We start from the raw sequence: 17,649 nt of genomic DNA, 5'->3' as shown, positions 1-17,649 counted from the left end.
GTCCACATAACCCTCATGTTCATGGGCACTGAAACGGGGCTGCCCCAGCAGGGCATATGGGGACGGGGGGAAAAACCCTCAGTGGAGCTGGTAAGATTCAGGAGCATGGTGAGATGGGGGCTGGCCTCATACTGTGCTTCCGTCAGCGTGGCCATGGCTGGGGGCCAGGAGAAACCAGCATGCCAGCAAAGAACAATCCTGTCCAACCTGTTCCTCCAGGCTCAGGGCCTCAGAACTGACTGCTGTTCCCAGCTGGAGTGCCGGGCATGGCAGAGCTTGGGGCCTCCAGTGGAGGGCAGGCCAGAGGGGAAAGGTGGCTGGCAAAACAGCAGGTATGCTGATGGGACCCAGGCATCCTGGCCCAAAACTAGGAGTGTGACCCCACTCCCCCAGTACCCATTTATAGGGTCAGGTCAGTTTGGGTACAAGAACGAGGACGCTCGTCCCCCCTCATGCTCACAGAGGTGCAGCACTGCTGGTGCTCAGTTTTAACTCATCTGCACTGTAATGGATCCTTGGGCCAGATTCTGGCACTGGCGCTGTGTCCCCAGGATGCTTCTCCTCCTTTGGTGTTTTTTCTGTAAAACAGAGGCAGTGGAGGGAGGTCAGGAAACAGCACACTGGTTGAACTGGTCACAGGATGGATCCTCCGCAACTTCTTCCCACCAGGAAATTCCTACCTTAAAAGAAGCCCATTTTTGTCCTCAAAGATTGCAAAACCCCAAGAGGAGCAGCCTGATGCCCTCCCGCACCCAGTCATGTGTGCCAAGGGGACCCTCAGCTGGGGACCATCCCCGGCCGGCACAGGGGGCTGGTTTGGGGTTGGCCAGTGCGGTCAGCCCTGCCTTCCCGGAAGGTGGCCTTTGAAACTACCGGTATTTCCTCGAAGGCTTCTCAGGGGAAAGTCCCCGCGGTGCAGTTCCCGCAGCCGGGATTGCCGCACCGCCTGCTCCCTCCATAAAACGTCGGGCAGGCAGCGGCAGGCACAGGCAGGCAGCAGCAGGAGCAGGGACATCGCACCATGGGCAACTGGCTGGTCAACCACTGGTTCTCGGCCGCCGTCCTCGTGAGTGTGTGGGCTGGGGGGCTCACAGGGGTAGGGCAATGTGGGGGGCTATGGGGGCTACAGGCCCTGGGGCGCTCGTGGGAGAAATGGGGGCTGACAGGCTGTCCTGGGGCTGGGCTCTGGGAAGAGACAAGAGTCCCTTCTGCTCAGCCAACCTGCGTACCCAGCCAGCCAGGGGAAGGATGGGGGTTTGGAAAACTGAAATCTTAAGGGAAATGCAACTCAGAGGAAAGGGAGGTCCTGGAAAACTTAAAAATGCTCCTGGTTTGCCCACTTTGGCTGGGAGCCTCCCACATGGCTCTTCTCCCTTCATGAGAGCAGAGAATCCTGTGAGAGCCCACGCCAGGGTGAGGAGATGGAGATGGTCCATAGGGACCATCTGCCAGTGCTGTGCTGTGGCATCACTGGTGTAACAGAGCATGCCTGGCCAGCACCCATCGACTGGTCGGCACTGTATGGGGAGCTATGAATACATGGGGAAATGGGAGTTTACAGGAAGTTGGACTATCTTAAGTTACCTTAAAAAAAACCCCAAACAAACAAAAAAACAAATAGAAGGCAGAGTGTTTTTTGGGGGAGCTCTGCAAAAAGTCAATGGCTGTGAGAGGGGCCATTGTGGGGTGCAGTGGGGTTAGGCAGGGGATGGTGAGGCTGGGTGAGCCAGCTCGCTGTAAAACTTCCTCCTCCCAGAGACTTCCCTGTGCAGCCCCGACCAACCTCCAGACCTGCCTTCCCGTTACACGGGTGTTGCCTGCTCCTGCCTTTCCTCCTTCTTCACGCATGGGTGAAGCACAGGGCTGTGGGTGACAAGACAGTAATTTTGCAAGACTTCCACACCTCTGCCCACCCTTGGCCCTGTGTCCCAGCCCTGTGCGTGATGCTGCAGCTCATAAGGAAACAGGATGGGATGTGCTGTCCTGACACCCTCTGGTTGTGCCTGCACCTGATTGCTGCAGGGTGAGGGGCTCCCAAGGCCAGGGCCCTTCATGATGCTGTGACTTTTCCCCACAGGCAGCCTGGCTGGGCATCAACATCTTCCTCTTCACTTACTACTTTCTGTTCTTTGACCAAGATGACCGATATTTCTACACCAGGGCCATCCTCGGGGTAAGGTGCTCTCCAACAGCACCCTGCCTGCCCAGGCACATGTGCATCCTGGAGCCCTCCTGCAGTGGGGTGGGGCTGCAACATCCCATGCCCCTTCCTTGTTCTGTCCTCTTCCAGCCCACCACCATTCTGTCCCACTCCCCAGCCCAGTATTGCTCCTTGTTGGTCCCTGTCTTGATCCCTGTCTGGTCCCAGCCCAACAACATCTCAGCCCAATCCAGCACCACCCTCTCCCAGCCCAGCTCAGCCTCTCCCTTCCAAGTCTCCATCCCAGTCCAGCATTGCTCCCTCCCAGTCCCCAGGCCAGCATCACTCAGTCCCAGCTCAGCATCATTTGGCCCCATCCTAACCCAGTCCCGGTTACAGCACCAAGGGAGGTGCTCACCCCTCTCTTCTCCCCAGTCTGCCTTGGCGTGGGCTCGAGCATCAGCCAAGTGCCTCAACTTCAACAGCATGCTGATCCTGCTGCCCGTCTGCCGCAACCTCCTCTCCTTCCTCCGTGGGGCCTGCTTGGTGAGTGCCCCCCAGTGGCATGGCCAGCATGGCCGTCCCGGTCCCTGTCCCTGTCCCCATCCTGACACCGCTGCCTCTCCCTGCAGTGCTGCAGGCGGACGCTGCGGAAGCAGCTGGACCACAACCTCACCTTCCACAAGCTGGTGGCCTATGCCCTGGCCCTGCTCACAGGTATCACCAGCACTGGGCTGGGGTACGGGGGGACGAGGGGATGGCCATGTGGGTGACTGCCTGTCCCCTGTCCAGCCGTGCACACCATTGCCCACCTCTTCAACCTGGAGCGCTACAACCAGAGCCAACAAGCCACTGACGGCAGCCTCCCCGCTGTCCTCTCTAAGATGCACCTGCAGGACAACAAGTGGCTGAACCCCATCCACTCTAACGAGACGGTGAGCGCAGCCTTGGCATCCAGCCCCCTGCCACCACCTGTCCCCTGCCCCCCTAACCCATCCTGCCTCCCCTGCAGACCGTTGAGTACATGGCTTTTACGACCATCCCGGGGCTGACGGGGGTCATCATCACACTGGCGCTCATCCTCATGGTCACATCCTCCACCGAGTTCATCCGCAGGAACTACTTCGAGGTCTTCTGGTACACACACCACCTCTTCCTGGTCTACTTCGCTGGCCTTGTCATCCACGGCATTGCGTAAGACTCCTCACCACTCCCCAAGGCAGGATATTGAGGGGCAGTGGCTGCAAATCCCCTGTGGGGCACCCCAGGAAGGGTCCAGTGGGGTTGTGAACTGCCATTCCCATGGTGGGCTAGCCCAACTGGCCTCGTGCAGCGCAGCTCAGCCCTGGCTGGGAGGCAGGATCTGGCCCTCGGGATCACCCCTCACCTCCCTACAGCGGGCTGGTGCGTGGGCAGACAGAGCAGAGCATGGCAGAGGTGGACCCCCATCGCTGCGCCCAGTACCTCACGCAGAGGGACCAGAACTGCACCCACCACTGCTGCAAAGACCCTGAGTTTGGGAGCATCCCTGCTGAGGTAGGGCAGCACTGGAATGGGTGCGAGGGGAGAAGCCCTCCCCATGGGAGGCTCCAGCCCTGGTCCTCCCCAACCCTTTGCCTTCCTCTGTCTCCACAGTCCTGGAAGTGGGTTCTGGCCCCCATCATCCTCTATGTCTTTGAGCGGATCCTCCGGGTCTGGCGTGCGCAGCAGAAGGTGGTTGTCAAGAAGGTGGGTGGTGCAGGAGCCTGTTCCTACCCCAGCTCCTTTCCTTGGAGTCACTGGTGCTGCAGCTTCTCACTGTGGTGGCCGTGGGGAGGTCGGCAGGGGTGGTGGCCACAGCCCCTTCCCAGGGACAGGAGCCAGGCTGAGCCCTGTCCGTGCCCCCAGGTGGTCATGCACCCTGCCCGTGTGCTGGAGCTGCAAATGCAGAAGAAGGGCTTCCGCATGGAGGTGGGGCAATACATCTTCGTCAACTGCCCCGCCATCTCCCCGCTGGAGTGGCACCCCTTCACCCTCACCTCTGCACCCGAGGAGGACTTCTTCTCCATTCATATCCGGGTGGCTGGTGACTGGACAGAGCGTCTCATCGACACCTTCCAGTCAGAGAACCCCAGGTAGGCTGGAGAGTGCCCCAACAGGCCATCACAGGGATTTGAGGAGGCCACACCTCTCACCCAGGCCCTCCCTTGGCCAGGATCGAGGTGGATGGTCCATTTGGCACTGCCAGTGAAGACGTGTTCCAGTACGAGGTGGCCATGCTGGTGGGAGCGGGAATCGGCGTCACTCCCTTCGCCTCCATCCTGAAATCCATCTGGTACAAATTCCAGCAGGCTGACCAGACCCTCAAGACCAAGAAGGTACAGAGTGTCCCATGGGAACAGCTGTGGGTTTCTCCATGCTGAGCTTCCCTGTACTCGGCATTGCATTCTCCCACCCCTCTGTCTCTGCTTCATCTTGAGCAACTCCTCTCCCCCCACATCCCAGATCTACTTCTACTGGCTCTGCCGGGACAGAGAAGCCTTTGCCTGGTTTAACGACCTGCTTGCCTCGCTGGAGCAGAAGATGGCCGAGTCGGGCAAGGCGGACTTCCTCACCTACCGCCTCTTCCTCACTGGCTGGGACACCAGCATTGTGAGTTGACCAGAGGCTGTTGTGGCTGCAAGAGGGGACACGGAGTGGCCGAGTTGGGCAGGGCAAGCACGACAACAGCTTTCAGGCACAAAGTCCGGGCATGGTGTTTGGTGGGATCAGCAATGGATACTCCTCCACGGTGAGGGACTGGAGGTGGGCTCAGGGGTGGTGTCTGGGGTTCTCACCATCCCTGTTCTGCCCAGGCCAACAACGTGGCACTTCACTTTGACACCGCTACGGACACGGTGACAGGCCTCAGGCAGAAAACCATCTTTGGGCGGCCCATGTGGAACACAGAGTTTGCAGTAGTGGCTGAAGCCCACCCCAGGTGAGAGGTGGGCACAGAATTCGGAATGCTGAAGCGGGGATGCACCCCTCTCCTCCCTGGCACTCAGCACTGGGCTGGGCAGTGGCTTTGGGAGAGGTGTGCTATCCCCAGCAGGGAGCCTAAAAAGCTTTGAAATCACTTTACCCTGAGTCGCCCACCTGGTGCTGACATCCCCATGCTGTTTGCAGGTCGGTGGTTGGTGTGTTCCTCTGTGGGCCGGAGGCCCTGGCAAAGAGTCTGCAGAAGTTTTGTCACCAGCACTCCAGTCTGGACCCCAGGAAGGTCAAATTCTACTTCAACAAGGAGAACTTCTGAGTAGCAGTGAGGCTGGAACCCCAGCGGGCAGGGACATTGCCTGTCTCACCTCACCTCCTGTGCCAGAGCAAGGCCAGGGATAAGCATCTGTGCATGCATTGAAGCCAGGCAAGACACAGCAAGGTACTCCTTTCTCCATGAGAAATTCCAGGTTCAAAGACTGCTGCCTGCCTGTCCTGGTGTGCAAGGGATCCTCATGGAGCCAGTGGGCTGGCAGCTCTGCATGGCCCCTTCACTGACAAACCAGAGACACATGCTGCAATGATTCTACCAGAGCAGTGGGAAGCAGCAGGAACGCCCAGTGGGCTGGGAAGAACCACAGGACACAGATGGGACACAGGCATCAGGGGCCAAACATGCTCCTCCAGGTTTAAACAGTTCTTTGTGTAAAAGATTAAATTAAACTTGCTTTTCTTTGCAATGAGAGTCTCCGTGGCGAAGCAGCCCATGCTCTGACCTCTTGTAGGGCTGTAATAAAACAGCTGGTTAATAGCAAACCCTCTGAGGTGCAGGGTCAGACACCCCTCTACAAGGACTTGCTGCCATCCTGCCACCCCCAGAGCCAGGCTGCCCCCAGAGCCAGGCACCCCAGCACACAGGCCAGCAGCAGATGCAAAGCTCACACATACCCTGCTCCAGCATATGCAAAAAAGAGGGAAAACTCCCCTCCCTGAGCTGGCTGGGATGGTAAGCAATACTGCAATCCAATATGTAGCCCTTCCTGCTCTGCCAGCAGAGATAGAAAGCCAAGCTCTCTGTCCTGCCCTTCCCCTACACCCCTGCGAAGAGCACGGAACAAGAAATTCCAGGACTAGCTCTTGCCCTGGTGCTGTGGAGGAGGGAGAATGGCAAGTGGTTTGGACAAGACTGGAGACAGGCCAGACTGCATCTAGAACCCAAGAGTCCCACTGGCCTCCACGAGAGACCAAATAAGGCAGCCAGAGACATGGCTTTATTCAAACCCTCCTCCCACTTTATTTCAAACATCATAAAATATACACAGAGGAAAAAAAGAAAAGGATGAATTGGAGGGAAAAACGTTGAGGGGGACACAACCTCTCCCAAAACGCAGCATCAGCTCAGATACCAACAGGAAGCAGCTGCCATGGAGCATCACCTCTGTCCACCACAAGCCTGCCAGAAGGAAGGGGAGGAGACTGAGTCTGGCATGGAGAGAAGCAGGACAGAGCCCCATCCTGGGCAGCTCTGATTTACTGGAGGAGAAGGAGAACAGGCACAGGTTGAGGGTCAGGTTAAGGATATTACCTGTCAGGGTGCCCCTGTGGACTTCTGGATCTGCTCCTTCAGAATGAGGATGCTCTGCCGCTGCTCCGGGGGCAGCATGGCAATCTGGTCTGCTGTCAGCTGCAGGACCTGCATGATCAGTGCTGCCTGGGGGGAGAAGGGGGTCAGAGACATGCCCTGCTGGAGAATCCATGGGTTACCAGAGCCAGGGAGGGGCTGTCCCTGCCACAGAAAGGCACACAGGAAGTTTTGCTCCTGACATCTCACCCTTTCCCTTTTCTTCTCTCACCTTCTCATGATCCTGGGGGGTGACCTGGCTCTGCCCAGGGCTAAAGCCTCCAGGCTGACCAGCTCCTTGGACTCCTGCCCCAGGAATGCCTCCTCCCTGCAAGCCTGCCCCTGCCATGTTAGGAACCTGTGGGAATGAGAGAGGGGGTGAGGACTGAGGGGTATCTGGACTCAACCATACAATTCCAGGAAGGTAATGCAGATGATCTGACGGATGCCCTCGGACAGCCTGAAGATGCCTGAGCATGATGAGAGACAGGCTACCACGTGTTTTACATGCTCTCCTCTCCCTCCAACTCCTGCGCTCCTTCCTGCATGACAGGAAGAGGTGGAGAGAAGCTTGAGCCTTGTCCTGTCCCCAGCAGATGGGCAGTGCCTGGGGAGATGGGACCCAGAGCCAGTGTCCCAGGCCTTATGCTTCCCAGAGGTGTTGCTCTATGTGACACCTTCCACCCAGCCCCAATCTACAGGATGCTGTCGGTGCCCAAGCGGCTGAGCAGAGACGTGTGTACCTGGCGGGGCCCCTGTGGGCCACTGGCTCCCATGTTAAGTGGCCCAGGACCCTGTATCCCACCGGGCATGGGGCCACGTGGGTTGGGACCGGGCCCTCGAGGCTCCAGGCCCCGGGGCTCCAGGACCCTGGCCTCCATGGCCCTGGCTTCCAGCACTCGTGGCTCCAGGACCCGCGGCTCCAGGCCTCGTGCCTCCAGTGCTCGCGCCTCCAGCACCCGGGGCTCCAGCCCGCGCGGCTCCAATCCTCGTGGCTCCAGCCCTCGGGGATCTCTTCCAACTGCGGAGGAAAGACAAGGTAAGGTGCTGAAGGGAGCAGCGCTGCAGGGAGTGTGGGAGCGAGCCTGTGCCTCCTTTGTCTGGGGGATAGCAAGCACCCAAAAGGTGCAGGGCTGGGGGCAGAGGGGACATGCCTGGAGAAAGTCCCTTGCACCCTGGGACGGTCCCTCCTTGCCTGGTGTCAGTCATTTCACTGCCCAAACCCCCTTCCTACACCTCAGGTCAGGGCAGCTGGCTCTACTCTTCTTGCCTGCATGCTCTAAGCCACCCAGTATTTCATGCCCCCTCTCTCACCTCGAGCGTCCATCAAGGGCCCCCGCGGCTCTCCCATCAGTGGTCGGGGTTCTCCCATGGGTCCCCCCCTCATCTCATGGGGGGGGCCACGGCTGTCATGACCAGGCATATGGTGCATAGGGGCTCCCTGGTGGGGCGGCCCAAGGTAACCTCTGATGCAGAGAGACGAGGAGAGCAAAGCAGGAGGAGGAGAGAAAGCGAGAGAGTGTGAATCAGACGCTGGCTTGGCACGGTCTGGGCAGAGCGCTGGGATTGCCCCCGAAGCCGGCCGCAGGGGAGGAGGGTGAGGCTGACACAGGGATAGGTGCTGGTGGCCCCATGCCACAGGGCAGCTGCCATCACCCCGGGGATGTCCCGTCCCCGGGGAAATGGGCCGGCCCCCACGGTCGGCAGCACACAGGCCTCCGACCAGGCAGCAGTGACTCCCGGAAGGCTGGTGCCATCCCTGTCCTCAGTGAGAGGTCACCCTTGGGCAGGGGACAGTGCCAAGGGTTGCTCTCCTTCCCTCTCCCCTCACCTGGGCTCCACTTCTCCAGTGACTGAGAGCAGGGTCCCTCCGCGAGGGTCATTCGGGGCATCTCCCAAAAGGCCTCGGGGCGGCGGGCCACTAGCAGGTAGAGGTCCACGCTGCATAGGGGCCCTCGGGTCTGGCATGGGCACTGCCAGGGAGACACACAAGAGCTCGTGAGGATCTGCATGACCAGTGCCGTGCCGAGACCGTCCCCGGCGCTCTGGGGCCAGGTGTGGGTCGGCTGCACTGCTGGGGAGGCAGCCCCACACCCAAGGCTGGAGCACACCAAAGCCCCTTTCCTGGCTGCTAATTTTATTCCTCTCTTTTTCCTCCCTGGATCTACCTCAGGCTCCTTATGGCACAAGGGGTCAAACCAAGCGTGGGTGCTCCCATGGCAATCTCTACAAGCGTGGGCATCGACACCCTGCTGACATGGGGCCAGGAGTAAAGCAAGACCTGGAAGACTCCTGGAAGTGCAGTGTCAAAGGAGGCTGGACCCTAGGCAAAAGCCCTCTCCGAACAGGCTCTCCTTTTCCACTGGAGGCTCCATGCATGGCTCTAGACTGTTCTCTCCTGCAGCCCTAAAGGAAATCCTGCCTCCTCCTCCTCTTAACCCTGCCAGGCTACAGGGAGTGATATGCTAGTCCCCAGGCCTCAGCATAGCGGGGTGAAAGCTGCTGTCTGCACACTCCACAATGAGCTCCATGGGAGGAGGGAGCTGGCGGGTGCTGGGATACCTTGGACGCGTTCGATAGACGCAGGCCTGGCAGGTCCCACGGGCGAGAGCTGCAGGTTCCCTGGGCAAGCAGCAGGAAAAGAGGGAAAGAGCAGACACGTAAATAGTGTGTGCACACATGCACCCAGCCTTGGGGACAGTGCTGCCTGCAAGATCACACTTCCTAAAGTCCCCAGGAAAACCTACAGAGAAGATGCAGCAGATCTGGCTTTATCGACCTCTTCCATTAACACCACCTCTGTCACCACAGGCAGCACAGCCAGCGTGGCACAGTCCTTCCCTTGTTCAGGGAGAGAGGCAGGGAAGGAAGACAACCTGCCAAAAGATGTGGCACTCTGTGGGGCCACGCTGGCCCCACAACACACAACCAGTCAGCTCCTGCTTCTGCCCCTGCCCACAGTTTCTGCTCTCCAAAACCTTCGGGTGCCAAGAACTACCACGCTGTTCTCAGAAAGACATTGCCCACTCCAAAGAAAACAAGAGTCAACTACCCCTAAGGCCAAAGTATCTCAGACCAGGTTTACCACGTTCCTGAAACAAGGCCTAGGATAGAAGTCAAGACAACAGGAGTGTCAGGTGCCTGCATGCTTTGTTACTGGGAGAACAAGAACGCTCAGGTCTCCCTAGCCTTGGCACATGGCAACACGTGGACCATAAGGAATCTGGCTACGGGGCTGGGCCATACAGACCGTGCCTGCGGAGGGAAAGCCGAGCCGTCACTCCCCGGGAAATTCCCAGCCAAGCCTCAAGCCAAAGCGGAGGCCCAGCTCCCTCTGCTGGGCACGGCGGGGGAGGACGCAGTGGCCGCACCAGCTGCTTGCCAGCACGCAGGCAGCAAAGGAGCAGGACAGGGACCAGAGAAAAGCAAGCTCTGCCTGCCCGCACAAGCACAGGTACAGACAGGGGCTCGCAGAGATGGAAAACACAGGCACATCCCGCTCGGCGGGGCTTGGCAGCTCTCCCTGGCTTCCAGGGCATGACTGCACAGCATAGCACAGAACGAGCTGGGAGCAAACCGGTGCGCGGGCTGAGTCCTGGGAGCCAGAGAGCTGCTACCCCAGCCTTGTGGCTAAGCCTTGTGCTACCACAGCCCAGTACTGTGGAACTGCCCCATGGGCAGGCACAGCCAGGTTGCAGGTGGCTGGCAGGGGCTCTGGGTGCTGCGCTGCTCAGCACTCACAGCCTGGGCCCTGCTGGAGGGAGGCTCACCCCACACACAACACCAACCACGTCTGTTTTACCTTGTCCGCGCTCCAAGGGGACAGGCCCTGCGCCCGGCATCCCAACCTGTGGCTGCAGCCCACCTGGGAGAGGAGAGGCAGAGATCAGCCATCCCTGCACCACTAACCCATTCCTTTGGCCCCAAATACCTTCCCCCTCCCAGCTCCTGGGGGGGGGTATCTGCAGGTTTATTTCCTTGGTGTTGGTCCCCCCCAGAGATAATCCAACACTCCAGCCTGCCCCTGACAGCAGCCACAACCACAACGTGTGGTATGGGACCGACCACATGTGCTCTCATGGGGCCAAGCCCTCCGGTCAGGGGGAAGGCAGAGGGGGGGTGTCTGCAGGACCTGTGTGCCCACAGGTGGGGTGGCTTGGCCCAAACTCACCTCCTGGAGCCATGGGGCCGGGTCCCGGGCCCTGCACAGGGGCTGCCATCTGCCCTGGGGCCGGCACTCCCCCCTGCATGGGTGGCTGCATCAGAGGAGGAGCGCCGTTCACATGCATCCCACCCTGCCGGGAGAGACTGGAGTTCAGGGATGTCTGGTCATCCAGGTATGCACCCCAGCTGGAAGAGCTGGAGCTGGCACTGCCCATCTTCCCTGCACAGCTCATGTGTTGTGCAGGCTCTTACTATGGGCTGTGGCTGGGACGAGGGGGTGTTCTGTGGGTTCAGCTGCGTGTTGGGCCCTGGCCCAGGCCCTGGTCCTGGCCCAGGTCCTGGCCCTGGCACTGGCTGCTGGTTACCTGGGATCAGAGGAGGAACACTGGTCTGGCGATGCAGGATTTTCTAGGGCGAGAAAAAGGAGAAAGAAATTCTTTCCCACTCCCACTCCACACAGGCTGCCACTGACACGCTCCCGACCCCGGATGAGCAGCAAGGGACGAACCAGCGCGATCTCGGGGTCGACGATCCTCATGACCACCTGAGCCTGCAGCAGGGCATAGGCCAGCTGGGGGTTCTGCAGCAGCATGTTCCTGGCTTCCTGGGGGCTGTTCTGGACACACAGCTAGAAGACACGCACGGGTTAGAGCTCTGACAAGGTGTGACAGGGCATTGGGAGCTGTGCCCTCCTGCACTGACCTTCATCTGCTTCATGAGCTCAAACATCTGCTCGGGGGGCAGGCTGGCCACCGCCCGGCTGATGGACTCGGGAGCGTCCTCGGGGTTCACAGGGTCCCCGTAGGGTGACTCTATGATGGGGGCACCCGTGCCCAAGCCTGAAACACAGTCAGTGACCTTGTATGGCAACATGAACCAACAGTGGGTAATGGGGTCATGAGGAGGGGAGCACCACCCCACTACGGGGAAAGGGGGGCAGTGAAAACAGGGAGACATCAGGAGGAATTTCTTAACAGAAAGGGTGGTCAGGCATTGGAATGGGCTGCCCAGGGAGGTGGCAGTCACCATCCCTGAAGGTGTTTAGGAAAAGACTGGATGTGGCACTTAGTGCTGACAAGGTGGTGTTTGGTCAAAGTTTGGACTTGATCTTAAGAGATCTTTTCCAACCTAAAAGATCCTGTGGTCACCTTGGAGTGAAAACACAGCACTGAGCCCATGCACCCCTCCGGGGAGCCACTCACAACATCCCTTAGAACAAGTCAGCTCTCACAGCCACACAGGAGAGCACCACCTTGCTCTGCAGCACTGCCAGGGCCAGGCCCACCCCAGAGTTCAGACTCACTCTTGAGCTCCTCCTTGTTCTTCTCGCTGGCGGCGTTGTCGACGCGCAGGGCCCTCCCGCTGAACTCGCGCCCGTTCAGGTTCCTCATGGCGCTCAGCGCCGTCTCCTGGTCCTGGTACTCACAGAACCCATATCCCTTGGGCTTCCCCGTCTCCCTGTCATACACCAGCCTGCGCAGGGAGGGGAGGGACACCACTGTTGAGGGCAGGGTGGGCACCCAGCAGCGCCCACAGCTACCAAAGCAAGGGAGGAGCTGCTGGGATACACCCTACGGGTGTGCTGGGAGCAGTGAAGGCACTGATGCCAGGCTTAGGCTGGTTAAGTCATCCCTAAGCCAGAGCCAAAGGGTCTCCTGGCTTCTGGGAGGGGTGTTCCCAAAGCTCTGGTGTGCAGGAACTCTGACCCCACCAGGCAGAGTAGGGGCACAGGATGGGACTGGATGCTCCTGGAGCTCACAAGCTCTTAACTGAGAGCTCTTCAGGATCTGGGAAACACCCTTGGGAGACACTGGGGCAGGAGTGAGGAGCACAGAGCCTTCCCAGAGCCTGAGCACTCCTCTGCCACAGCAGGGTGGCCCCTCCAGCCCATGTCCCTCTGTTGTGCTCTGTGTACTCCATCTCCAAGTGACCAAGGCACAGCCCCTCAGCCCCTGAGCACACCTGGAACAACCTCACAACCCCCAGCAGATGCTGCACTGCTCTGCTCAAGGTGTGCCAGGGCAAGTTTGGACTGGATATTAGGGAAAGCTCTTCACTTATTGTCAAGCATTGGCACAGGCTGCCCAGGGAAGTGGTGGATTCACCATCCCTGGGGATGCTCAGAAGGTGTGTGGATGTGGCACTTGGGGACGTGGTTTAGCGTAACAGTGCTGGGGGAACGGATGGACTCGATGGCCTTAGAGGTCTTTTCCAACGTTAAGGATTCCCGACTCCGCGGTTCCCAGAGCCCGGTCTGGGGCCGAGCAGGGGGACGCAGGGGAGGCCAGCGGCCGCTCTCACCTAAAGCTGACTACGGGCCCAACCTCCGAGAAAATGTCCTTCAGCTGCTCCTCGGTGGCCTCGTATGGGATGTTCCCCACTGCGGACACAGATGGAGCCGCCGGTCAGCGCTGCTGGGACCGACCCAACGGCGAGGGGCGGGGGGGACCCCGCCTGATGCCCCGTCCCTTCCCCGTCCCCGCCCCTGTGCTGTCCCTCAGTCCGGCCCCTCTCACCGAACACGGAGCGCAGGGACCGATCCACGGCCGGGTCCCGCACCGACAGACCCGCCATCGCGCCGCCGGCCACTTCCGGTCCGCGCACACACCGGCCCGCCGCTTCCGCCTCCGCCCGCAGAAACATGGCGGCGGCGCTCTCGGGAAGTGCTCCGGCGGGAAACGCCCGGTACGACCGCGACCCCCGGACCGGGAGCGGGACCCCGACTGTGGCCTTGGGGAGCCCTCCTGGCACAGCCGGTCAGGAGGTGCCAGCTCCTGGAGCAGCCCCGCGGCCTCGGTGGTGCAGTTCCGGGCACCGGCCCTGAGGCACAGCCCCTCGGGTATCCCACCCCGGGCACCCCATCCCCGAGAGCCCCGATCCCAGGGCACCCTGTCCCGTCAGACCCCCGGGCACCCCGCTCCCAGGGTGCCCAATCCTCCTAATCCCCTGGGACACCTCACCCTTAGTGTACGCCCCCTCTGGAGTACTCTACCCCCCAGACACCCCATCCCCTCGGGTGCCCCGTTGCCAGGCACGCCATTCCATCCCATCCGTATTGCCCGAACCCAAAGCATCCCACTCCCTGGGACACCACCCCCAGGACACCCCACCACCTCGGTCACCCTGTCCCCAGTGCCCCCAGCCCCTGCCCCGGGCAGCAGCCAGGGCTCCGATGTCCCTGGCACCCGGTGAAGTCCCTCCATCCCGGGGCTTGGCAGGATGAAAGCCAAGGACATCTCCATCCCCATCCCTGCACTAGCCACGGAGCGGCGGCTCGCCCAGCGCCTCAGGTGAGGGGAATGGGAACGAGGGGGGAACGGGAGCGAGGGGATAATGGGAGCCCTGTGCTGCTCCAGCAGGTGATGGTGGGACTGGCTGGGAGGAGGGTCACAGGGCCAGTCCCGCACCAGGAGGGTCTGCAGAGCTGGAAGGGCCTGACCAGGCCTTGGCCTTGCAGGGAGCATTTGGAAGAGAAGCAGCTGCTGGACAGGCGCTACCAGCTGCAGCAGGTGCCAGGGGGCTGCGTGGCCCTGCCCGTGCTGGAGGAGAAGCTCTCCCAGCTGTGCCTTCCTCCGGAGATGCCCTGTGAGCTGGTCTGGATCCAGGTTGGGAGAGCCCCCTTGCCCCAAGCCCTGCATGGGGTGATGAGGTCTCAGCCCCATGTGCCACATCCCTGCAGCAGGACCCTGTCCCCTCCAGGGCATCCCGGCGACGGGCGCCTGCCCAGAAGCTGCGGGATGAGCTGCGGCAGCTGCTGGATGGGAGCTGGTCGGAGGAGCTGGAGCAGGATGTGCCCCATGCCTGGCAGCGGCACGGGGACCTGGTGCTGCTGAGTGAGGACAGCTTCAGGGCTGCACCGTGGGAGAGCCTGGGTAAGGAAGAGCAGGGTCTGCCTGCCCTGATCCTGCCCACAGAACCTGTTCTGGCCTTTCCCAAATTTCCTGGGATGGGTGTGTTCCAGGTCCAGTGCTCTGGGAGACGGTGGCCTCGGCTTTGGGTGCCCGGCGGATAGCCAGGCGAGGGCGGGTGTTGCCAGACGGGATGCGGACCCCCAGTGTGACCCTGCTGCTGGGCCAGGACGGCTGGGTGGAGCACGTGGACAATGGGATCAGGTAGGCAGGAGCCATGGTGCGGGATGCGGCCGGCACAGGGAAGGGGCCACTTTCACCATCCCGGCGGGGTCTTCCAGGTACACCTTCGACGTGACCAAGTGCATGTTCTCACCGGGAAACATCACGGAGAAGCTGCGGGTGGCCTCACTGCCCTGCTCCGGGGAGGTCCTGGTGGATCTTTATGCAGGTAATGGGGATGGAGAAGGGCTTTGGCAGGGTGGGCAGGCAGAGCAGTGATGCAGATGGCATCCAGATGTCATTTCCAGCCTGGAATGAAAAATACTTAGGCTTAGAGCTCCCACCCTGTTTGTGAGCCCTCAGCTATCCTGGCACTTCTGTCCCTCCTGTGTCCCAGCTGCCTTTGGACACTTAGGGTGACCTTGCACTCAGGCTCTGCAGAGCACCACTGCTTGAGGGAATCATTTGGATCCAGGGGAAAGATTTGCCGCTGTTTTGTGCTTAGGAAAGTTAGTGCTTCCAATTCGTGCCACACTGAAGGGATGTGGCACCCACAAAACTGCTCTGGATTAATTAAATGTTAGTCTGGGCACTCCTGCACAGAGTGGAAGCAGGGCAGGTTTCGAGCTGATGGCCACAGACTGAAGGTAAAATAAGCTCCTCTAAACATTTTTCAAGACAGGTTTTGCTTTTGCAGAGGAGGGAGGGGTGAACTTCCATTTACCGAGTGTTTGGGCTCGTTCCAACCCAGAGCAAAGCAGTTTTGGAGAGCTGGGGTGACAGCGTATACCCCGCCCTGCCTCCAGGGAGGAGCATGGGTCTCCAGCAGGTCCTTGCCCTCAGCCACTGCCACCTCCTGCCCGCAGGCATCGGCTATTTCACGCTGCCATTCCTGGTTCATGCGGGAGCCGCCTTTGTCCATGCCTGTGAGTGGAATGTCCACGCTGTGGAGGCTCTGCGCCGGGCCCTGGCACTGAACGGGGTGCAGGATCGGTGCCACATCCACCACGGGGACAGCCGGCAGGTGAGCACTGCTGCCCGGCTGCGGGCCCCCATCCGCACCGGGCATCCCCTCACCTCCCCTCTCCTCCCAGCTGGAGCTGCGGGACATGGCCGACCGGGTGAACCTGGGGCTGATCCCCAGCTCGGAGGAAGGCTGGCCAGTGGCCTGCCGTGTCCTCAAGAAGGACACAGGTGGGGTTCTCCACATCCACCACAACGTGGAGACTCCCCCTGCACCGACCCCGGTCCTGCCAGCTGAGTGGGGGTCTCCAGAGGCACAGCACCCAATGGAGGACACTGGGAACAAGACAGTGGGGGCCAGGATCAGACCCGAGTGGCAGAGGTGGGCTGAAACCACGGCAACGCGGGTCCAGGGACTGCTGGTGGAGCTGCATGGGCGGCCGTGGCACACCAGAGTCCTGCACATCGAGGCAGTGAAGTCCTACGCACCTCACATCCATCACCTCGTGTTGGACCTCGAGTGCCGGCCAGCACTGCCCACGTAGCTGGGAATGGGCCCTGTCGGGGCTCCAGCTCCCATGGAATGGTGCTATCACAGCACCAGGAGCAGTGTCCTGCTGCCAGCCTGGATGTGCCTTATGTCCCCTGCCCAGCAGTGCCTCCCTGTGCCCAGAGCACCCAGGGATGTGCTCCCTTGGGAGATCCCTCCAGGATCCAGGTCGAGGATGCAGTGAGATGGGGCTCAGAGCTCCCTGTGTCCTGCCCCGACTCTGCCAGTCTCTGCCCAGATTTTGGACATGTGGTGGCACTTTCAGCCCTGTTTCCACACAGAAGAGAACCCGGGCTGAAAAACCTCGGGTTTCTGCTGGGTTCATTTCAACAGGTTGGGGACAGGCTTTGTGCTCGTATTTACCAACGTGCTTTTTTATTGTACTGGAAACAGGGTTGTTTATTTTGGCTTCTTCTTAATTTTTCAGAATTAAAGATGTTTCTCATACTTCTTGTTGGTGTCCAGTTAAAATGTGAACACTGGTGCAAGCATGGGGGCCTGGGAAGGCCGGGTCCCAGAGAGGTGTGTGGAGGGGCTCAGAGAGCAAAACCTCTGCTGGCATCCTCTGCCTGCAAGCCCAAAGCCCTCTAAGTATTGTGTGTGTACCCCTGATGGAGAGAACCTCTGCCGCATGAGGGAGCTCCCACTGGCCCTTTGGCGTCCCCATGTTTTTTCTCGTGTCGGTGTCTCATCTTCTGTAGGGCTGGGAGCCTCTGGCTCTCCAATCCCGTGACAGGGAGCCCCGGGGTGCGGCCGAAAGTGTGGGAAGAGCTGCGTCCTCGCGTTTGCTCAGGGCTGCTGCTAGCTGGCTTCCCCCGCAGGATCTGTGTGGCAAGAAGCCACCTCTCCACTGGTGAGAGCCCCACGCCTTGTCCTGCGGCGTGTGCTCGCGGTTCCCGTGTTGCCTGTGCCGTCGTGGGCTGTGACAAGGGCCCTGCCGTGGCCGTATCTCTGCCACGAAGGACAAGGGCAGAGGCTGGAGCCTTGCGGCGGGAGGACACCACGGCCGCGCGGCTGGGGTTTCAGTCCTTCTTCTTGGAGACCCCGGGAGGGCGCCCCACAGTTCTGGTGGCGGTGGGCTCTGTGCTCTTCGGGAGCAGCTGCGCTCCCAGCCAGGGCCGTGGGGCACCGGGCCCTGCCCAGTCGTGCGGGAGGAAAGCGTCCCGCGGCGCAGGGGGGGCCGCAG

At 60.6% G+C, this 17,649-nt stretch overlaps 3 protein-coding genes across 6 annotated transcripts; 2 read left to right on the top strand and 1 right to left on the bottom strand.

The window, feature by feature from the left end:
- Positions 1–10: 10 nt before the first annotated feature.
- NOX1 (NADPH oxidase 1) lies at positions 11–5,835 on the top strand. The gene is made up of 13 exons (XM_027742749.2): positions 11–1,066; positions 2,078–2,173; positions 2,576–2,686; positions 2,773–2,857; positions 2,933–3,075; positions 3,153–3,334; positions 3,538–3,676; positions 3,776–3,868; positions 4,028–4,254; positions 4,335–4,497; positions 4,625–4,771; positions 4,975–5,099; positions 5,288–5,835. Exons 1-13 carry the CDS (start codon positions 1,022–1,024, stop codon positions 5,412–5,414), a joined length of 1,683 nt encoding a protein of 560 aa, XP_027598550.2. The 5' UTR covers positions 11–1,021; the 3' UTR covers positions 5,415–5,835.
- Positions 5,836–6,365: 530 nt separating this feature from the next.
- On the bottom strand, positions 6,366–13,486 carry CSTF2 (cleavage stimulation factor subunit 2). Of its 3 annotated transcripts, XM_027742753.2 has the most exons (15): positions 13,397–13,486; positions 13,182–13,260; positions 12,184–12,353; positions 11,583–11,719; positions 11,389–11,508; positions 11,133–11,288; positions 10,888–11,011; positions 10,519–10,581; positions 9,279–9,338; positions 8,548–8,689; positions 8,031–8,182; positions 7,460–7,737; positions 6,949–7,074; positions 6,681–6,806; positions 6,366–6,548 (listed from the first exon to the last, which is right to left on the bottom strand). In XM_027742753.2, the coding sequence occupies exons 1-14, from the start codon at positions 13,452–13,454 to the stop codon at positions 6,684–6,686; spliced, it is 1,788 nt and encodes a 595-aa protein (XP_027598554.1). In that variant the 5' UTR covers positions 13,455–13,486; the 3' UTR covers positions 6,366–6,548; positions 6,681–6,683. The 3 variants fall into 3 exon arrangements, with proteins under 3 accessions (XP_027598554.1, XP_027598555.1, XP_027598556.1); XM_027742754.2 differs by lacking the exon at positions 9,279–9,338; XM_027742755.2 differs by lacking the exons at positions 8,031–8,182; positions 8,548–8,689; positions 9,279–9,338.
- A 14-nt stretch (positions 13,487–13,500) lies between these two features.
- Positions 13,501–16,910, top strand: TRMT12 (tRNA methyltransferase 12 homolog). Of its 2 annotated transcripts, none has more exons than XM_027742757.2 (8): positions 13,501–13,565; positions 14,099–14,170; positions 14,338–14,485; positions 14,563–14,752; positions 14,842–14,992; positions 15,070–15,179; positions 15,817–15,974; positions 16,045–16,910. In XM_027742757.2, exons 1-8 carry the CDS (start codon positions 13,522–13,524, stop codon positions 16,456–16,458), a joined length of 1,287 nt encoding a protein of 428 aa, XP_027598558.2. In that variant the 5' UTR covers positions 13,501–13,521; the 3' UTR covers positions 16,459–16,910. The 2 variants fall into 2 exon arrangements, with proteins under 2 accessions (XP_027598558.2, XP_027598557.2); XM_027742756.2 differs by having other exon boundaries at positions 14,560–14,752.
- Positions 16,911–17,649: the final 739 nt, after the last annotated feature.

The sequence above is a fragment of the Pipra filicauda genome, unplaced genomic scaffold (assembly GCF_003945595.2).
Source record: "Pipra filicauda isolate LSUMZ 115617 unplaced genomic scaffold, ASM394559v2 scaffold268_size1050017_pilon, whole genome shotgun sequence".
In the NCBI taxonomy this organism is placed as follows: domain Eukaryota; kingdom Metazoa; phylum Chordata; class Aves; order Passeriformes; family Pipridae; genus Pipra; species Pipra filicauda.
The sequence above is the reverse complement of the archived record's forward strand: the minus strand, read 5'-3'. Positions and strand labels throughout refer to the sequence as shown.

Coding starts and splice junctions, on each gene's coding strand:
- NOX1 (XM_027742749.2), top strand. CDS start 1,022: ATGGGCAACTGGCTGGTCAACCACTGGTTCTCGGCCGCCGTCCTC. Junction 2,174..2,575: donor ACACCAGGGCCATCCTCGGG/GTAAGGTGCTCT, acceptor TCTTCTCCCCAG/TCTGCCTTGGCGTGGGCTCG. Junction 3,076..3,152: donor CCATCCACTCTAACGAGACG/GTGAGCGCAGCC, acceptor CCTCCCCTGCAG/ACCGTTGAGTACATGGCTTT.
- CSTF2 (XM_027742753.2), bottom strand. CDS start 13,454: ATGGCGGGTCTGTCGGTGCGGGACCCGGCCGTGGATCGGTCCCTGCGC. Junction 11,720..12,183: donor GAACAAGGAGGAGCTCAAGA/GTGAGTCTGAAC, acceptor ACTGTGTTTCAG/GCTTGGGCACGGGTGCCCCC. Junction 7,075..7,459: donor GCCCACAGGGGCCCCGCCAG/GTACACACGTCT, acceptor TCATTCCCACAG/GTTCCTAACATGGCAGGGGC.
- TRMT12 (XM_027742756.2), top strand. CDS start 13,522: ATGGCGGCGGCGCTCTCGGGAAGTGCTCCGGCGGGAAACGCCCG. Junction 14,486..14,559: donor GTGAGCTGGTCTGGATCCAG/GTTGGGAGAGCC, acceptor ACATCCCTGCAG/CAGGACCCTGTCCCCTCCAG. Junction 15,180..15,816: donor CCTGGTGGATCTTTATGCAG/GTAATGGGGATG, acceptor TCCTGCCCGCAG/GCATCGGCTATTTCACGCTG.